This window comes from Cryptotermes secundus, unplaced genomic scaffold, assembly GCF_002891405.2.
Source record: "Cryptotermes secundus unplaced genomic scaffold, Csec_1.0 scaffold599, whole genome shotgun sequence".
In the NCBI taxonomy this organism is placed as follows: Eukaryota; Metazoa; Arthropoda; class Insecta; order Blattodea; family Kalotermitidae; genus Cryptotermes; species Cryptotermes secundus.
In genome coordinates, this window is record NW_019730109.1 from 340,754 (window position 1) to 359,688 (window position 18,935).

Here is an 18,935-nt window from a genome sequence, read left to right on the forward strand (position 1 = left end):
ATGCGCACAGCTCCAGCCATCGTCTGACAAAATGGGAAAATTGCCCAGATACAGAAGATAAATTAAGCGGGTCATCAAATAAGTTCAGACTACAAAGTAATATGGTTGTAAAGTTAGTGATAATGTAATTTCACAGCATTACATGCCAGTAGAATGATCCGTGGCTACGGTGACCGAGGGCGACTACCGTTAGTAGCGTTAGTAACCGGCAGTAACGAACGGTAACGAAGCATAGTAAAGTTCTGTGAACGGTGTGATATTGTGATGGGCGTGATAGGTTAGAACGGTTAGAACGGGTTAGAATGCCAATTTGTGTGTCGTTGGTGAACGTTGGTGAATGTTCGGTTATAATACAAAGTGGTTTCGTTAAGTGTATTTTCTATGCGGCTGCTGTTACTTGTTTAGAGGGAATTACATTTTTATTTTTAGGTATTACATTGACACGTGAGGCTTTTAATATTACCAGTAATTGTTTACTAATGAAATTCATACGCATAGTTTCTATAATTTGTTACGAACATGTGGAATATGCCAGGAAATTTAGTACTAACTGTGAATAATGGCTTTAAGGTGCTAGAAATGTACATGTGGCTATTGGATTCATATGTTTTGGTAAGTGTTGTGATTAGGTATTCAGTAAATATCCTATTTCCTGGCCGTAGACAGTCGTGTTGTGTTATTGCAACAAAAATTCAAGGAGGATCGGGAAGTATTCCATAGGGGTAATGACCGAATGTGTTGGCGTAGTGGTAATCCTCAGTACTCGTATTCGGGTGGTGCTCGGTATGCAGTATACACAACAATATTCTGTATTTAAAACAAAGTAGACACTATCTTATCAACATCTGTTTTATTGACACTACATGTTTCGACCCTTATACTGGGTCATCATCAGGTATACAATGATAACAGACTCAGTTGCTGAATTGCATCTAACATTTGCAATTGTTGTGTAGACTACATACTTTTGTATACATTTTTATATCTTCTTCCAAACCCTATCCGATTCATCAGCCATCCTATGATCTGACACCATCTAGGCTGAATCTAGTAAATATACTGCCAGGGTCATTCAGTAACCTACATACAGTCAATGGGTTAATGTTAACCCATACAATTTGGAAACTTTGCAGAAATTAAGAATTTATGGACTGCTTTATAATTGAACATATACAAACATAACCTTTTCAATAACTTTTGAAAAGGTTGTAAGTAACGATATAGGTCCATAATTCATATATACAACTTATGTATTTGACCGTCACAACACAACAATAAAAGAANATTGACATTACATGTTTCGACCCTTATACTGGGTCATCATCAGGTGTACAATGATAACAGACTCAGTTGCTGAATTGCATCTAACATTTGCAATTGTTGTGTAGACTACATACTTTTGTATACATTTTTATATCTTCTTCCAAACCCTATCCGATTCATCAGCCATCCTATGATCTGACACCATCTAGGCTGAATCTAGTAAATATACTGCCAGGGTCATTCAGTAACCTACATACAGTCAATGGGTTAATGTTAACCCATACAATTTGGAAACTTTGCAGAAATTAAGAATTTATGGACTGCTTTATAATTGAACATATACAAACATAACCTTTTCAATAACTTTTGAAAAGGTTGTAAGTAACGATATAGGTCCATAATTCATATATACAACTTATGTATTTGACCGTCACAACACAACAATAAAAGAACTTCAAGGACAATGCCCATATATAGTTCTGCTACATGTTTCGGCCACTAGTGGCCATCATCAGGCAAACACACTTCAACAAACCATAATTCATCGTATTTGTTTTATCACCATTTTTAAATAATGGTATTATTTCAGAGTATTTCAAACGAGTGGGGAAAACATTTGTTGAAAGTGCTCTGTTACAGATATAAGTTAAAGGAGAAGTAATAGCAGATGCGCTAGTTTTTAAAATATTAACCGAAATTTCATCATACCCATTAGAATTTTTGGGTTTTATTGACTTAATTATGTTTTCAATTTCTTTAGTAGATGTAGGTTTAAGTTTAATTTCAGGGAAAGGAGTCACAAAAGCCAGGGATAAATAACTCCAATGTTTATCAATATCAGACTCTTTAAAATTATCACTCTTAGTGTTATTGTTGTTAATTTTATCTACTATAGTCAGAAAGTATTTATTTAAAGAACTGGCAATTAATTGGTGACTATCAGTTAGCCCTATCAGAACTGCCCTTCAGTATTATTGATTCTCTTACCAGTAACTGTTTTAATAATATTCCATGTGGTTTTAATTTTATTGTTAGAATTTGAAATTAATCCGTTATAATAATGATTTTCAGCTGTCCTAATGAGAATAGACAGAATTCTAGAGTAGGTTTTAAAGTAGGATTTAAGGTTTGGATCATTACTGGTCTTCATGGACAAATAGAGCTCTCTTTTATGTTGACATGAGGTCCTTATGCCCCTCGTCATCCAAGGGTTATATTTCATATTATTCATAACTTATATAAATATATATTTTTTAGGAAAGCTAGAATTAAATATTTTTAAATAAGTACTAAGAAATGAGTTGAAAATTGAATCAATATCCTGATCAACAAATACAAGTTTCAAAACTTAATTGAATCAAGAACTCATTTCTAGAAGCTCTATTGAATTTCCTCGCATAATGCCTACAGCTGTTTCGGTTATGTAAAACAATGTTATTCATATATAAGATCTGGTCATCATGATCAGACCATCCATTAACATGAGGACATATAGTATAATTTCCATGTCTGTGAAGATCAATAAAAATATTATCGATATCAGAGCTTGAGTTGGTTTGGATCCTAGTAGGAAAATCTACTATACTAGAAAGGTTAAAGGAAGATAATAGAACATCCAATTGTTTCTTGTTATTACTATCAGTTAAGTAATTTATATTGATATCACCACTTATTATCAATTCCAATTTAGTATCGTGCAAGAAATTTAAAATGGCGTCTAATCCCTTCAGAAAATAAGCAAAGTTACTGGATGGTGCTCTGTAAATAGATAGAACACAAATATTACCATGCAAAAAAGGAAGTTTCACTGCACAAACTTTGAGGTCTTTATCTTTACAAAAGGCACTTAAAGTGACATCTAAAAATTTTAGTTTTTCCTGTACAAATATGCATAATCCACTTAATTTAAAAGTTTTCCTACAGTAAGCAGCACTGAATTTATAATGTTCTATATAAGTACAGCCCAGTTCATTATAATTTAAGTGGTTTTCAGTTAGACATAACACATGCGGCAGCTCAGGACGTAGGGAGCTAATTAATTCATTGGTTTTGCCTTGTAAGCCCCTGATATTTTGGTGCTATATAGTAAGATAATTATCACCAGAAGAATAAAATTTATGTCTATTACTGTCATAGCTCAGAGAATTTAATTTTGAATGATTATGATCAAATTTAGCACTGCGTCTATGAGTATTGTTAAAATTACCTAAACCATTACTCCTAAGATCACTAACTGACCCAGGAGATTGAGTCACCATAAAAAAATTCCAATTTCTTGTTACGGGCGTTCGTCTTATGCTATTAGACGATCTGTTAGCTATAGAATTAATTGATTTTAAAGCTGAATGAGACCCCTACACCCTACTGAGGACCGAGCTTTTGAGGCTGCTATCCCCATCGACAGAGCACTGCATCTGGCAGCTCCTCACGGTCTAGGAAATTGGCAACTATAAGCCATCCCAGTTCCTGAGATACCTCAAGAGTCTTGCACCAGACGTGTCTGATAACGTCATCCAAAGCGTCTGGACCAGCCTGCTACCCCGCAACATACAGAGCTTCCTCACCGGCCAGAACGAGAGCAACTTCGAGGCTGCAGCCCTCTGTGCAGACCGTGTCTCCGAGGTCGAAATCCAGCCGGCACTCGGTAGCGTAGGTCAACCCACGGACAACGCCGCACTTTGGCAGGAGATCGCTGACCTCTCCCGCCAAGTGGCAGCACTCACAGGACAGGACAGGACCGCCTCCACGACTGCTTCAAGGAGCTCGACCCCAACCTGAGAGACCGAGGTCCCAGATCCAAGGATTCACGTCCTGCCTTCAAGAGCCGCCGGCCGGTCAGCAGATCCCCCTCCTGTGGCGACACCACATCCACTACCTGCTGGTACCAACGCCGCTTCGGCGCTCAGGCCCAAAATTGTACTCCGCCCTGCTCCTACCGCCAGCAGGGAAACTGACGCAGCTGGCATTACTGGCGGCACATGTCTGCGCTACGACAACAGGCTGCCTCTTCATAACGGACAAAGTCAGCAGATGGCAGTTCCTGCTCGACACGGGTTCGGACTTCTGTGTGTTCCCCCGCAAGCTCATCCCTCGACGTAAGGAACGTACCAACTATGACCTGTGTGCTACTAACGGCACTACCATCCACACATACGGATGGCTGCCTCTCGGCCTCAACTTGGGCATACGCCGAACCATGTGGCGGTTCGTGGTGGCCGACTTCACGCATCCCATCATCAGCGCGGACTTCCTATCGCATTTCGGTCTCCTGGTGGACTGTAAGAACAACCACGTTCTGGACGGGGTCACGACGCTGTCAGCCCCGGCCTCAGTGGCCGACGCACTGATCCCCAGTGTAAAGACCATCAGCAACGACACACTGGTCGACAACCTCCTCACAGAGTTTCTGAACCTGACCCGCCCAGTCGGAATCCAGCACGAGATACGACACAACACCGTTCACCACATCAGGACTGTACCTGGCCCACCAGTAACCTGCCGACCACGGCGACTGGCACCAGACTGGTTCGCTATCGCAAAAGCCGAGTTCGACGCCTTGTTGCGGGATGGTACACCTCGCCGCTCAGAGAGTTCGTGGTCCTCAGCACTGCACATCGTGCCCAAGAAAGATAACGGTTGGTGTGCATGCGGCGGTTACAGGGCGCTTAACTCCCGAACCATCGCTGACTGTTACCCTCTCTGCCATATCCACGACTACTCCCACCAGCTTTTCGGCTGTTCCGTCTTTTCCAAAATTGACCTGGTGAGAGCCTACAACCAAATCCCTGCCCACCCTGAAGACATACAGAAGACCACCATCACCATTCCAATCGGCCCTTTCGAATTCCCATTGATGTCCTTCGGCCTGCGCAACGCCGCCCAGACCTTCCAGCGCTTCATGGACGACATTCTACAGGGACTCGAATTCTGCTTCACGTACTTAGACGACATCCTTGTCTTCTCCCGCTCACTCGAAGAGCACGAACAACACCAACGTGCTCTCTTCACCAAACTCCAGAGGTACGGGATCATTATCAACCCATCAAAGTGCATCTTCGGCTACAAGGTGTCTGCCGAGGGTTCCAAACCTCAGGAAGACCGAGTGGCCCATCTCCAGGACTGTCCCCCTCCGAAGACCGTCAGTCAGCTCCGACGATTCCTAGGCATGCTGAACTTCTACAGGCGATTTCTGCCACATGCAAGCACCACTGCACGGCGTCCTCTCCGGACCGAAAGTCAAGGGCTCCCACCCCATCACTTGGACACCGGAGCTCCACCAAGCATTTGAAGAGTGCAAGGCGAATTTGTCCTGCGCCACTCTACTGGCCCATCCGGATCCATCCATGCCACTTGCACTTGTCACAGATGCCTCCACGTCCACCATGGGTGCCATGCTACAACAACCCATAAGGAACACCTGGCAGCCCCTCACCTTCTTCTCAAAGAAAGTTATCCTGGCCCAACAGAAGTACAGCGCTTACGACTGCGAGCTACTGGCTATCTACAAAGCAGTCAAGCATTTCCGCCATATGTTGGAAGCGCGTCACTTCACCTTCTTCACCGACCACAAGGCCTTCAGTCACCTACGCCTTCCAGCAGAAGCGGGATAAATGCTCACCTCGGCAGTTCAACCATCTAGACTTCATCTCCCAGTTCACAACCGACATCCAACACATCTCTGGACAGGCAACGTTGTCGCCGACGCCCTCTCTCGCATCGAGTCCGTCACTGCACCACCACCTTATGACACACTTGCCGCATCACAGACGATGAACTCCGAGCACTCCTGGGGTCAACCACTGCCCAAACATACTTATACAAATACAACTTGCTGCTGTATCTGATGCAATTGACAGAAAAAAGAGGAGTTATGGAGTCAAGGGACATAATGCAGTGGCTGCAGTAACAAATTCAGGCAAATGTACGATGGGGTGCCCAAAAGAAACCGAACTAATTTTTTGTGGGCAGAGCTTTTGTAGTACCGCGTTTTGCCGCTATGAGCGCATAGAGCTAACATTCCTGAGTCGATAAGCCGACTACCGTTGCTTCAGAAGGCAAGGACTAGTTTCGGCAGAGTTTATAGTGACAACTGTAACTGTTGTGTTATCGTCGTTTTTGCAATGGCTGATTTTTGTGAACAGCGTGCGGCAGTGAAATTCTGCTTTTTGCTCGGGAAAAGTGGAACAGAAACTCTTGAAATGTTAAAAACGGCGTACAAGGATGATGCTATGGGAAAAACTCAAGTGTTTGAGTGGTTTTCCCGTTTCAAAAATGGTGAAATGTCAATTGATGACAAACCTCGTTCTGGTCGTCCTTCCACGGCCCGAACACATGAAAATGTTGAAAAAATTCGTGAAATCATCAAGGAAGATCGACGACGGACCATTGAAGAAATTGTGGAGCTGTCGGGAGTGACTTGGAGCTCAGTTCAGCGAATTTTGACAGAAGATTTGGGAATGAAAAGGGTGGCTGCGAAATTCGTGCCACGACTGCTGACTGCTGAACAAAAACAAGGTCGCGTGGAAGCATGCTGTGCTTTGAAAGAAGAGTCCCGAAATGATCAAAACTTTTTTTCAAAAATTATCACCGGTGACGAAACCTGGTGCTATGCTTACGATCCTGAATCAAAGCAACAATCAAGCCAGTGGAAGATTTCAAGTTCGCCTCGCCCCAAGAAAGCTCGTCAGGTGAAATCAAACATGAAAACAATGCTGATTTGTTTTTTCGATGTGAGAGGAGTCGTCCATTCAGAGTTTGTTCCGCAGGGTCAGACAGTTAACCAGGCTTTCTACTTGGAAGTTTTGAAAAGATTGCGCAACAGTTTGCGGCAGAAGTGGCCAGATTTGTAGCAGTCGGGTGACTGGTTTTTCCATCATGACAATGCCCCTGCTCACACAGCCCTGTCTGTACGACAGTTCTTGACCAAAAATGGTATGACCCCTGTTCCTCACCTGACCTTGCCCCATGTGACTTTTTTTTTTGTTTCCTCGACTGAAAAGAGACATGAAAGGAAAGCGTTTTGCTGATGTTGCTGAGGTGAAGGAAAAAATGACGGAGGTGCTGTCAAGCATCTCAAAAGATGAATTTAGACAATGTTTTGAAAAATGGAATAAAAGACTAGACAAGTGTATTAGTGTAAGTGGAGAGTACTTTGAAGGGGATTGATTGAAGGTTTGTGCTTAAAATTTGAATAAATAAGTTTAAAAAAAATAAGTTCGGTTTCTTTTGGGTACCCCCTCATATGGTGGTGTAGCAGTGATTCCATTTGATTTGCAGCCACTGTGTGCAGTAGGTGCATGGTTTTATTGCAGTAGTGGAACTGCATATTAATTTATCTGGTTTGACAAGGGCTATATTATACGGTTAGAGATCAGTAACATTTCAGAAACTCAGACGTAGAACTCTGAAATCCTGTTCCCCTACCCCAAGAGAAACTTGTCATAGCTGTGAACATAGTGTACATGTAGATGTTAATGATTGATGATATAAAACTCTATAATAGTGAACCTTGTGACACGGATTATTGAATCTCCATGATTTGAATTATTTAATGTACTTTTTTAGACATGTTTCAAAAGCCAGATTTAAAGAAATGTTAATAGTATACATACGAGGGTTGGAACTTTAATAGTGGCAACTATTTATTTAAAACTGATACAAAATAGATGCATATTTCAAAGTTTTACTGTCCTTCAGTGTAGTCACCAGCATTGTGTACAACCCGTTGCCAGCGATTTGGAAGTTGTAGGATATGTTTAGCAGCGCCTGTTGTGTTGATAGTTTGAATGGAGCTTTCTACTGCCTGAAGAATCTCTGGAACAGTTCTGAAGCAAATGCCACGAAGCGGTTCCTTCATCGTAGGAATCAAGTCGAAGTCGCAAGTGCTTAAGTCCGGGGAGTATGGTGGATGGTAGAGCACTTCCCAGCCCCATCGATCGAACAAATCAACCACAGCTTGCACTGCATGCGGCTGAGCATTGTCCTGCAAAATGATGGGTGGGTTCTGCAGAAAGTGTCGCCGCTTCTTTCTCAAAGCAGGTCGCAGGTTGTGTTCCAAAAATGAACAGTAGTACTGCACATTGATGGTCTGCTGTTGGGGAATGGTATGCGTTAGGATAACACCATCACAGTCGTACATGAAAATCACCATAACTTTCATATTGCTGGGGTTCTGACAAACTTATGATTTTCGTGGTGACCCATAATGATGCCATTCATTCGATTGGCATTTCATTTGTGGCTCGTACGAGTGTGATTTGGCCCATGTCTCATCCAGCATAATGATATGGCATAAGAAAGCCCCTCCTTCGCGCTCATAGTGCTCCAAGTGGTTATGAGCAGTGTCGTATCATAGCCATTTCTGCATTTCCGTCAAATCATGCGGAACCCATCGTGATGCAGTTTTTCTCATGCCCAGGCATTCCTTCAGAATGTGAAACACAGTTGTATGCTCTAATCCTGTCTCTCGGGCCAGCTGATGAATCGTATGATGTTGAACACTCTCCAGTAACATGGAAAGAGCATACAGTTCCTCTTCACTGACACTAGGACCACCTGGCCAACGCAATACTGCCACATTTTGGCGTCCCTCATTGAAGGCTTTTACCCGCCTTGCCACTGTTCTGTAAGGAAATGCAGATTCCCCACAAGCCTCTTGAAGACCTTGATGACACTGTCATGCTGAACGGCCTCTGCCACATTCAGTCTTTATTCAACTCCGTTGTTCCTGTTTCGTAAACATCGTGACAGCACTACATTAGACCGCCAGCTAATAAGAGGCTCTGTTCTTCTCGTCACTGCGCATGCACGTGATGTGGGAAGGGAGAGTCCATTTGCTCTGAGGTAAGGTAGGATATGTAACTAACATGTGGTATAAGCGACATTATTTGGTTCCGTTGCATGGCGTCTCTACAGCAGTGTTGCTACTATTAAAGTTCCAACCCTCGTATATTCCATTATAGAACAAATGTCTGTTGACTTACTTGCACTAGGATCTTTTCTGTATTGAAAGTTGGATTTGCAGTGGCAAGTCCTGGGCTATAAATTGTGTAATGCAGAAATACAACTGCACTACCTAACAGTACTAAGAGAGACTTGTATTATTTCTCTTTTCATGGCAGCACATGTCTGAAAGCATAGTTTTGAGCTTATAGTTGTGCATGAGTCTAGCGCTTCCTTGATGTGACACGTATTAAGTAAAACACTTTGGACTAGAAGATACATAATATATGTAGTTGATTCCTAGCAAGACTATAGTCTCTATTGAATAGAGGGGATGAAATGTTTACTTAATATTCATGCAATTTTAGTGGTCTGGCAGTTCACTCAGTCTGATTGGAAAAGTTGGCACTTTGCATTTATGTAAATTACAGCATGTATGCATTTCTTTGATGCAATTTGTAGCGTCATTGTTGGAAGAGGTAAGAAAGTCAAATTTTTAAAGTATGGAGAATAATACTATGTCAGTTTATTATTATTTTAGGACTATTTCACTGATTGTCATTGGAATAAGCTTCCACACAGCTGGAGGACAGCATTGGACAATGTCGATCCTCAAGAACTTGGGAAGTTTTTAACCCATAATAACACTTTTAGAAGGTAAGAATTTATGAATCAGAATTTCATGTTTCAGGTCCCCTCCATCGTTTGATTTACCAATGTATACAGCTTTTTGAAATCAAATTATTTTTGTTAGCAAGATTTAATGAACTCGAGCAGATTGGACACTGAAATAGCTTCATAAATTTGCAGAAACACATCATGGCAATTTTGTTTCCTATCCATTTTTCCCTTAGGGAAAAGCAAAAAACTCAGTGCTGTCTTTGGTGTTACAAATCAGTATCCATGACTGCAGTTCAGATGCTGGTGAATGAAGGCTTATCAGTATAGGATCCTCACCAGCCATCAGTCAATGAATGACATGTTGATCAAGTTTTCTAAGTCCAGACAGAAAATGTCTATCTCATTTATCCCATTTCAGTGTATTAATGAACTTAAACCAAGTACACATACAGTGGAAGTTTTGCTGTATGTTGATAACACAAATGTAAGTATGACTTAGTTGTAAAACACCGAAAGATATAACCTGAAATGTATGAATGCCATGAGAAATGTCTCATTTATCCTTTTAAATTGCAGTGATATATGTATGTACTGCATTTCTTAACGTAAGAACACTCTGAAGTTTGCTCACAGTGTATTTATAGGTTTTATGTGGTTTTCAGAATAGGCAGTTAAACGGTGCTGTCTCAGTTACATTGTGCTTTAAATAACCTAAATTAGGCATACATTGAAATAGAATTGTGACCCCTTTTACAGTCATCAGAGGGTGTGGCCCTTGTCATTACTGGCTCTGCAAGTAGCTTCACTGCATTTGTCTGTACCACGTGAACAGACACACTTTAAAGATCTTCTGAATGCAAAGGGACAGTGGAGTGGTGAAACAGACAGCAGAAGTAATGCATTAAAGCAACCAAGTTCAATTGCTCATTATTTGAGCAGTAACAGGAAGTCTTCACAGGTAGAATGGCAGAATGCAGAGAGGATGCCATGTCTTAAACATCCCAAGCTACATTATGTGTTCACAAAACATGTGAAACCCAAAAAGCAACATGAAATATCAAGAATGGCTCAGGTATGTATAGAAGTGTGGTGAAATTAATTAATTTATATACTTCTTTTCTTATTGATTTATTGTCCTAAAAGTATTGGCAATGAAGAGATGTTAGTAATTGTAAGTTAACTGAGGTGACAGTGTGGAACTACTACCATATATAATATATTTGAGCATCCTGTTGCACTGGTGCATCACTCACTCATTCACCTTCGTCTTTAATGCAGCTTAAAAATGATCACGATCTCTCTTTAATTTAAAATAACATTAAAATCTCATCAATTGATACATGTTTTATTCTTACCTGGCCATCTTCAGGCAGTTGTTCACTTTTAGGAACTGTTGCACTGCACTAGATCTTAAGTCAATATATTTCCATGCTCTTGTATCATCATTGTTCACACTGAAATACATTGTTCAAGAACGAAACTCGCTCTCTGTTCCCCATTATTTTCCCTCTGCGGTGTCAATGTTTTGCCCCCTCTGTATATATGTTCTCAGTAGTTGGGCGTATGTCCTTTGTACAGACTACCATGTGTGATATTGAACCAAAAAAATTATGCCTAAGGTGCAGCTGTTTATGGGACTGATATTGAGGTATCAGACTGATGACTAATGAATTGATGAGGGACTCGTTACAAGTTGCCTGGAGCTGGAGACAAGAGTGTTGTTTCAAAAAGGGAATGCTTGTGCATTATGCAGTTCATGCAGTTGGTTCTGCTATTGCCTGGAACAGTAACTTCATAATTGCACATTCTAGTGAAGAAGCCTAGTAAGAATCATTTAAAACAGTTTTATTTGGTAGGGAACTGTGTTCTGACATCAGCAGGATAATAAAGAAGCACAGTGTAGAACTAATGTGCCAGTGGCTCAAAACCATGACAACAGATCTCTTTGGAAGTGATAGGGATAATATTTCAAAAGTGCTATACACATATGTTTGGTGAAAGGATGGAAGGGAGATTATGGAAGATGAAGGGAATGTTGGCAGTTTATGTGAAACAGATATTGGTATTGCGGAGACACTGAAGCTCAATGAGTGATAGGTGAACAGAGCAAAACTCAAAAAGCTGAGTAAAGGCTAGTGACTATCAGAAGGAAATTAACCCAATGAATTTCATGTGTAAAAAGAAAATTAATTCACTTAGTGGTGGGGTGGGGGGAGTCCAACTGGGTTCACTCAGCATGGTGGCCACTGATTGGCCTATTGTAACCTGCCCCGGGTGATTATGATGATGGAGAATTTGGTGGAATGAAAATTGGCAAAGGAAACCAAAGTACTCGGAGAAAACCAGCCCCAGCGCCACTTTGTCGACCACAAATCACACTTGACCAGACCCAGTATCGAACCTGGGCAGCTGCGGTGGGAAGCCAGTGACTAACCGCTTGAGCTATGGCACGGCCTAATTTCATGTGTAACATGGTTATAGCATTTATATGCTTTCACATGTTTATAATGAGATTATGAAATTAAGTCATAAAATTACTTTTTATATGCAGTTATGTTTTTGAAGTGTGGTCATCTTGTATTTAGAGCTGCCTTCCATCACTTTGTCCACTTTAAAAAAGTGGCTAGTATTATAAATTACTTACTTATTTACTTACTCATGCCCTTCTTGAGGAGCACCAATTCTGCAGCTATTCAAGAATTTCCCAGTATTTTATGGAACCCAAAGGTTCATTACCATGTTCACAAGAGTCCTCCACTGGTCCCTGTCCTGAGCCAGATCAATCCACTCTATACCATCCCATCCTGTATCTCTAATATCTGTTTTAATATTGTTCACCCACCTAAGCCTTGGTCTTCCCAGTGGTCTCTTTCCTTCTGGCTTTCCCACAAATATCCTATATGCATTCCTGTTCTCTCCCATTCGTGCTATATTTGTTATCGTTGTTCCCCAATATCTGAACTGTGCCACATTTTCAAAACATCTTTTACCTATCTTTATGTCATGATTTTGCCCTGCATTTTGGTGTCAGGAGAGCAACATATAACATACTTAGTTTTCTGTGTTTGCTTCTAGACCAACCTCCTTACTTGTGTCAATTAAAGTGTGTGTTTTTCTTTATGGTATCTATATTATCACCCAGTAGATTCATATCATCAGTATAGACCAAGAGCTGATGTGTCCCATTTAATTTCATTCCCGCCTGGTTTCCCTGGACCTTCCTAATGGCATATTCTAAAGCAAAGTTGAAAAGGAGTGGCGATAAAGCATCACCTTGTTTCAGACCATTCTGGATAGGAAGTTTATTAGACAAATGTTTACCTATACGGACTTTACTATACATTTTGTTTAAACACATTTTAATCAGCCCAAGTAGTTTTGTGGGTACCCCAAACTATCAGAATATTGTACAATACTTTCCTCATAACTGAATCATAGGCTTTCTTGAAGTCTACAAATGGCTGATGTGCTGTGACATTGTACTACAGGAAAACAATCTCAATTCTTGAAATTTTTCCAAATTCTCATTTTGAATTGGAAATGTCATTCTCACACATGCCTAAAAATTAAATGACAAATATTTGTGTACTGATTGCATAGTTGGAGAGAATGTCAAAGAAATGATGATGAAAATCAATTAAAACAGTAGTGATAGTGAAAGCAGCAATGACAGTGCTTGTAACAGTGATAATTTCACTATCATGAATTGGTGTGAGGTAGTGTCAGTGAAATGCCTCCAGAAATATGTGCATATTATATTTTTTCATTGGTATGAAAAAGGATTCCTGGGGTGATTGTGCTACAGCAGTGTCGATTTCTTTCAGGTGACATAAATCATGGATTTTATCTGCTTATATAATGATTTTCATATATTCCAACATAAGAAATTCAGTGTTATATTGGTCCACTTCTTCCATTCCATTGATTAGGAAAACTAACATTTAGAGCATCTCAAAGATTATGACTGAAATGGGATGGGGCCCCATCCTAGTGGAAAACAAGTTCAGTTTCTTTTTGCTTTGTGTCATCAGTTTGTAAAAATATAGACAATTCTAACATCTAAAGGTAAATATTTCCCTTAGTGGTGTTTTCTGCAAACTGCTTGTTATGCTATCAGGATTGTCACGCCCCTTATGATGGAGAATACTCTAAGAATGATATATTTTGCATATGTTCATTCATTATTATCTTATGGTATTTTATTATGGGGTAATTCACCACATAGTCTTAGTGTTTTTAAGATGCAAAAACGAATACTCCGTATTATGACTAAGACTAGATGTAGAGACTCTTGTAGACAACTTTTTAAAGACTGGGAAATTTTACCATTTTATTCTCAATATATATTTTCTTTGATGATATTTGTTGTGAGAAATAAGCATCTTTATAAAACTAATCAAGAAATTCATGGTCTAAATACTAGGCACAATACTGACCTTCATTTTCCATCTGCTAGATTAACAATATATAATGAAGGGACATATGCTATTGGAATGAGGATATTTAACCATCTTCTTATAAATATAAAATCATTATCATATAAAATTGAATTGTTTAAACCAGCATTAAAGAGATATCTTTGCTCGTGGTCATTTTATTCATTAGAGGAGTTTTTTAATCAAAATAATTTGTAAATACTGATTGGATGTAAATGGGATTAACTGTATGTTATATTTTTTAATTTTAATTATGTTTATTACTTAGTATTATGTGATATTGTTTTATGATTAATGTTTAATGATTGTGACGAATGGACTTGGAGTAGTAAGAAGTAAAAGGTTGTATTTCTAACAGTGTATGAATCTATGTTGTTATGATATGGCTTGATTTAATGTTACACCATGTATCTTTTTATGTTTTGTATGAGATTGTATAAGTTTGACTAGCTCTATATCCTATGGGTGCTAAAGCCCCTGTACAGGATTTGTGGAGTTATTTAATAACAACAACAATAGAGAAATCTCTGCATGTGGTCACTTTCAGTGTGTCATGTATGTGGTAAAAATTTCATGTGTCTGTTCGAAACCCCAAATTTGACATTTGTGATGATGAACACAACCATTAATGTGAAACACAACGTTGTCTGAGGAAAGTAATCATCTTAGAAAATCTTCATCATTTTTATTTAATGTGAAATTTGCATATTTGAACCTTTTTGGAGGGTCGGTGTCTTTGATTTGTTGTCGCAGTTAAATTTTATAAGCATGTAATCTTACCTGCTTATGCAGCACACTTTGGATCCTGATTTCATGTATATATCAATTAGCAAACTGCAATAAGATTCCTTCAGACTCTTTTCACTTGATACCATTATAGTTCAGTGGCCCCTTTCGAAGTCCATAGTGTCCCCCATGATGTTTGATGTAACATGCTTTTTGTTTCTTTAGATGAAATCAACCACTGAGAAATAAACTTGATATTTGAAGGATTTCTTACATATTTTTGGTGACAGTTTTATTGCAACGTGGAGTTGAGTGAATGTGCGCAGCTATCAAGGAATGAAAACATATTGAAATTTTTAATGTTTTACAACAAACCTCATGTTTGTATGTCTCAGATTAGTCACTTGGGTCAATAATTTATGGAACCAAGTTTCTATTTCAATGTCCCCATGTACAAAATACTGTGCTTCATTCGAAGCGCAGGATTGCTGAAGGGATAATCAAAAAGGGGAAGCACAGTAGACCACTGTAGGTCGTGGTGCAAGGTTTGAGAAGGCCCACCCCTTATACCTTCATTCATTCATGTCTTAAAATTAAATGAGACATTACCCTTACAGCTAAGGATTTATTTTTTGATTTGCCCAACATCGGGAGGATGAAATCAAGGAGGATGTGATGGGTGAGGTAATTATCACATATGGGAGAGGAGAGAAATATATACAAAGTTCTGAGAAGGAAACATGTAGATAAAAGGCTACTTTGATGGACTAGCAATAAATAGAAGAATAATACTGAAATTGATCTTGAAGAAATAGGAAAGGAGAGCGTGGACTGGAAACATTTGGCTTAGGATAAGGGCCAGTGGCAGGCTCTTGTGAACATGGTAGAGAATCTTCAGTTTTTATAAAATTCTGTGAATTTCAGAGTACCTGAGCTACTTTGGTGCATATGTTAGTAGAAACATGATAGAGAAATAGCATATGTCCCACAGTTTTATTTTTCCACGCCTGAAAAAAGTACAGGGTATATGTAGATAACTGCATTGAATTCTTTTGCTGTTTTTTGAAGTATACATAATACTGTAATACTGCATTACTCTTAATTGAGTGACTGTCCTTGAGTAACTGATTTTATATCTTGTTGCAGATGACTGCAAATGTAGCACAGACAGAGAGCTGCCAGTACATTGTGGATGTTGGTTCAGGGTTGGGTCACTTAGCAAGACTACTTGCCTATGGTTATGGTTTGAAAGTCTGTTGTTTGGAGGCACAAGAAAATCTCTCATGTGAAGCATGGTACAGAAATTATCAATTTAATTTAGACCTTCACATCTTGTGCAACCAATGCATTTTCTTCTGAACTATTTATATGCATGTTGAGTGGTAATTTGTTTAATTATGCTGTATCAGTTGTTCAGAATATTGGATGAATATAGATAACATAATGAGAAGGATCAGAAATTAATTGTTCATGGGCTACTTCCATGACCTGCACCTGGCAATACTGAGGAAAGGCTCAGTTATAGCCAGTGCTCTGTGCAGGATTGTACACTGTAGTGAACACACATTAATTAAATTTTTATGATATGTATCAGTTTTTAAGTCAAATTAATATGTGGGAGTGAAGGTCCAATAAATTGTTTCAAATCATGAGTCCATTTGGAAGTACAGTAAACCCTCGATAATCTGGATCAAAATATTGTTGTGTATAGACCTGTTGCTAAGCAGTAACTGGACAGCAACAGTGGAGCAGGTAACGCCCGTGACATACATGCACACAATGATAGAAGAATGGTGTTTTCTGTGTGGTCTGTGCCATGACCATTGCTATGCAATGGCATGGTAAACGCACCTCAACAACAGTAGAGGGTCTGTTTTCTGCGTGGTGTGTGCCAAGGAGTTATCTTGAAGACAATAGGGTTGACAGGCAATTGTCAGTTGAGAAGTCAGTCCTGTAAAGGAGGCTGTGAAGAAAAGAGTTAGTTGCAAGAGTGTGACTTAAAAGAGGAGACTTTATGTGTGATATTTGGAGTGTGTAATTCAGTAAGACTGTTATAGTTCTTGTGTTAAAATTTATTGCCAGGAAACAGCTAGTGGAGACTAATATACCAAGGATGCTAGAGTGTGCATGTGCATCAGTGATCTGTAAAGAGTAGTCAGTTTGTGAGTGTATAAGTGGCCATTAAGTCTATTCACCAATCCAAATCTTGTTGTAATCACACATACATGTGACAATATGAAAAGTGAAAAGTGCTATTCACAGTTGAGTACATACTTTAAAAGATGCATAGCATTTAGGAAGACAGATGAGTCACTTGTCTGTTCAGAAAAACTTGACAGTTTCTTCAAACCTGCATTATTACATTAAAAAAAAGTACAACTACTGAGTATTCTATCAGTGAATAAGTGTATTGTCTGTTTATAGTTTTTAAATAAACACTTTACTGTGATATTGTTTTATTTATTTTTATCAGTGCTACTTATATCGTTAAATTTTCCATTTATTTGTGTTCTAAGTTTTTTGTCCTTTAAGGTTACTTTATGCTTCACTAATCCAGATTATTGCTTAATCCGTATGACATCACTTAGTCTAAAGTTAAGTTCAGTGTAAGTAACTATTAGTAAGTGGAGTACACATATTTTCCACTTTAATTAATTTGTGATTTTTCATCCTCAATTGGCCTTATGTTGCATATACAGTTCTGTTGTGTGTTTACCTGTTGATGGTTTAGTAATGATGCTGCCAGTAGCTCACACTGTATAATGTCAGATTGTAGGATGATTAGTGAATAATGTATTGGAAAGGATGTGGAAGGCTGAGGTTGTAGCCTGATTTAGGTATTACAGTAAACTCTTGCTAATCCAGAATAATGGGGTCATCTGGATTAAGCCATAATCCAGGTTAGTGAAGTGAAAGGTAGCCCTAAGGGACAAAAAGCCTTAGAGAACACAAATAAATGGAAAATTTAATGATCTTAATAGTGCTGGTGAAAATAAGTAAGAAAATATTACTGTAGAACCTTTATATAAAAACTGTAGAAAGACAACACATTTATTCATTGATAGAAGACTCAGAAGTGTTACTTATTTTTTAGTGTAATAATGCACGTTTGAAGAAACTGTCAAGTTTTGTCTCAACAGACAAGTGACTCATCTGTCTTCCTGAATGCCATGTGTCTTTTAAAGTATGTACCGAACTGTGAACAGCAGTCTTCATTTTTCATATTTTGATCTGGATTAATGATGGTTTACTGTATCCTGGAATGTGCATGGAGAATGTGATGAGAACCTTAAATGCTCTTAAGCTAGCCCTTCTCCAGGCTTGGATTTGATCCTGTGACCCACAAATAGAGAGCATGAATGATACAAAATCAGCTGATGTTTATGGGTCCACTGTTGTAAAGTAATGACAGTGTGCAATGTAACACTGCACTTATTTTTCCTTGTATTTTGTTAATATTCTCTACATGTAAAAATATTTCACATAAAGGTTGCTGATCTTAATAGGACTTGTATTTTATGCTGGAGGTGTTTTGTTAGAAAAACGGTAAAGTTTAATTTTTCCTTCATGCACTGTACCAATAGAGAATAGAGAATGGGTCATATTTGCGTAGAGGTGGAGTACACAGATAGTTTGGTGAAAGTGACCTCCCCTGTATGTATTCAGTATGGTGAATATATGTAATTCATAGAGAATTGTGATTTTGTGATTTTCAGTAGTCATGAATTAGTTCATGGCCATCAGGCCAAAACATATTAACGATATGAAGTTTAATCCTTATTGCATAATAAGTTATAAGTAACACACAATTTTCAGGAAGTTAGATATGGAATTAGAGACTTCTGTGTCCAAGATTTTGAAGGACTCCCAAAATGCCAAATTCCATCGACCAGTGCATTTAAATATAACAGTTGATACTCATTTGACTGCTGGCAACTTTACACAGGT

General features: G+C 39.1%; 1 protein-coding gene across 3 annotated transcripts in view; it reads left to right on the forward strand.

Moving 5' to 3' along the window:
- Nucleotides 1-28: 28 nt before the first annotated feature.
- The window catches only part of LOC111866171 (protein RRNAD1), a 28,267-nt gene continuing 9,360 nt past the window's right edge, over nucleotides 29-18,935 (forward strand). Inside the window, exons 1-6 of one of the 3 annotated variants that reach the window (XM_023854850.2) lie at nucleotides 34-296; nucleotides 430-612; nucleotides 9,746-9,861; nucleotides 10,582-10,897; nucleotides 16,134-16,282; nucleotides 18,804-18,933. In XM_023854850.2, the coding sequence (XP_023710618.1) occupies nucleotides 520-612; nucleotides 9,746-9,861; nucleotides 10,582-10,897; nucleotides 16,134-16,282; nucleotides 18,804-18,933 (804 nt within the window). In that variant the 5' untranslated portion in view covers nucleotides 34-296; nucleotides 430-519. Of the gene's footprint in view, nucleotides 613-9,745; nucleotides 9,862-10,581; nucleotides 10,898-16,133; nucleotides 16,283-18,803; nucleotides 18,934-18,935 lie in introns of all 3 variants that reach the window. The other 2 variants (XM_023854851.2, XM_023854849.2) reach the window with 2 other exon arrangements.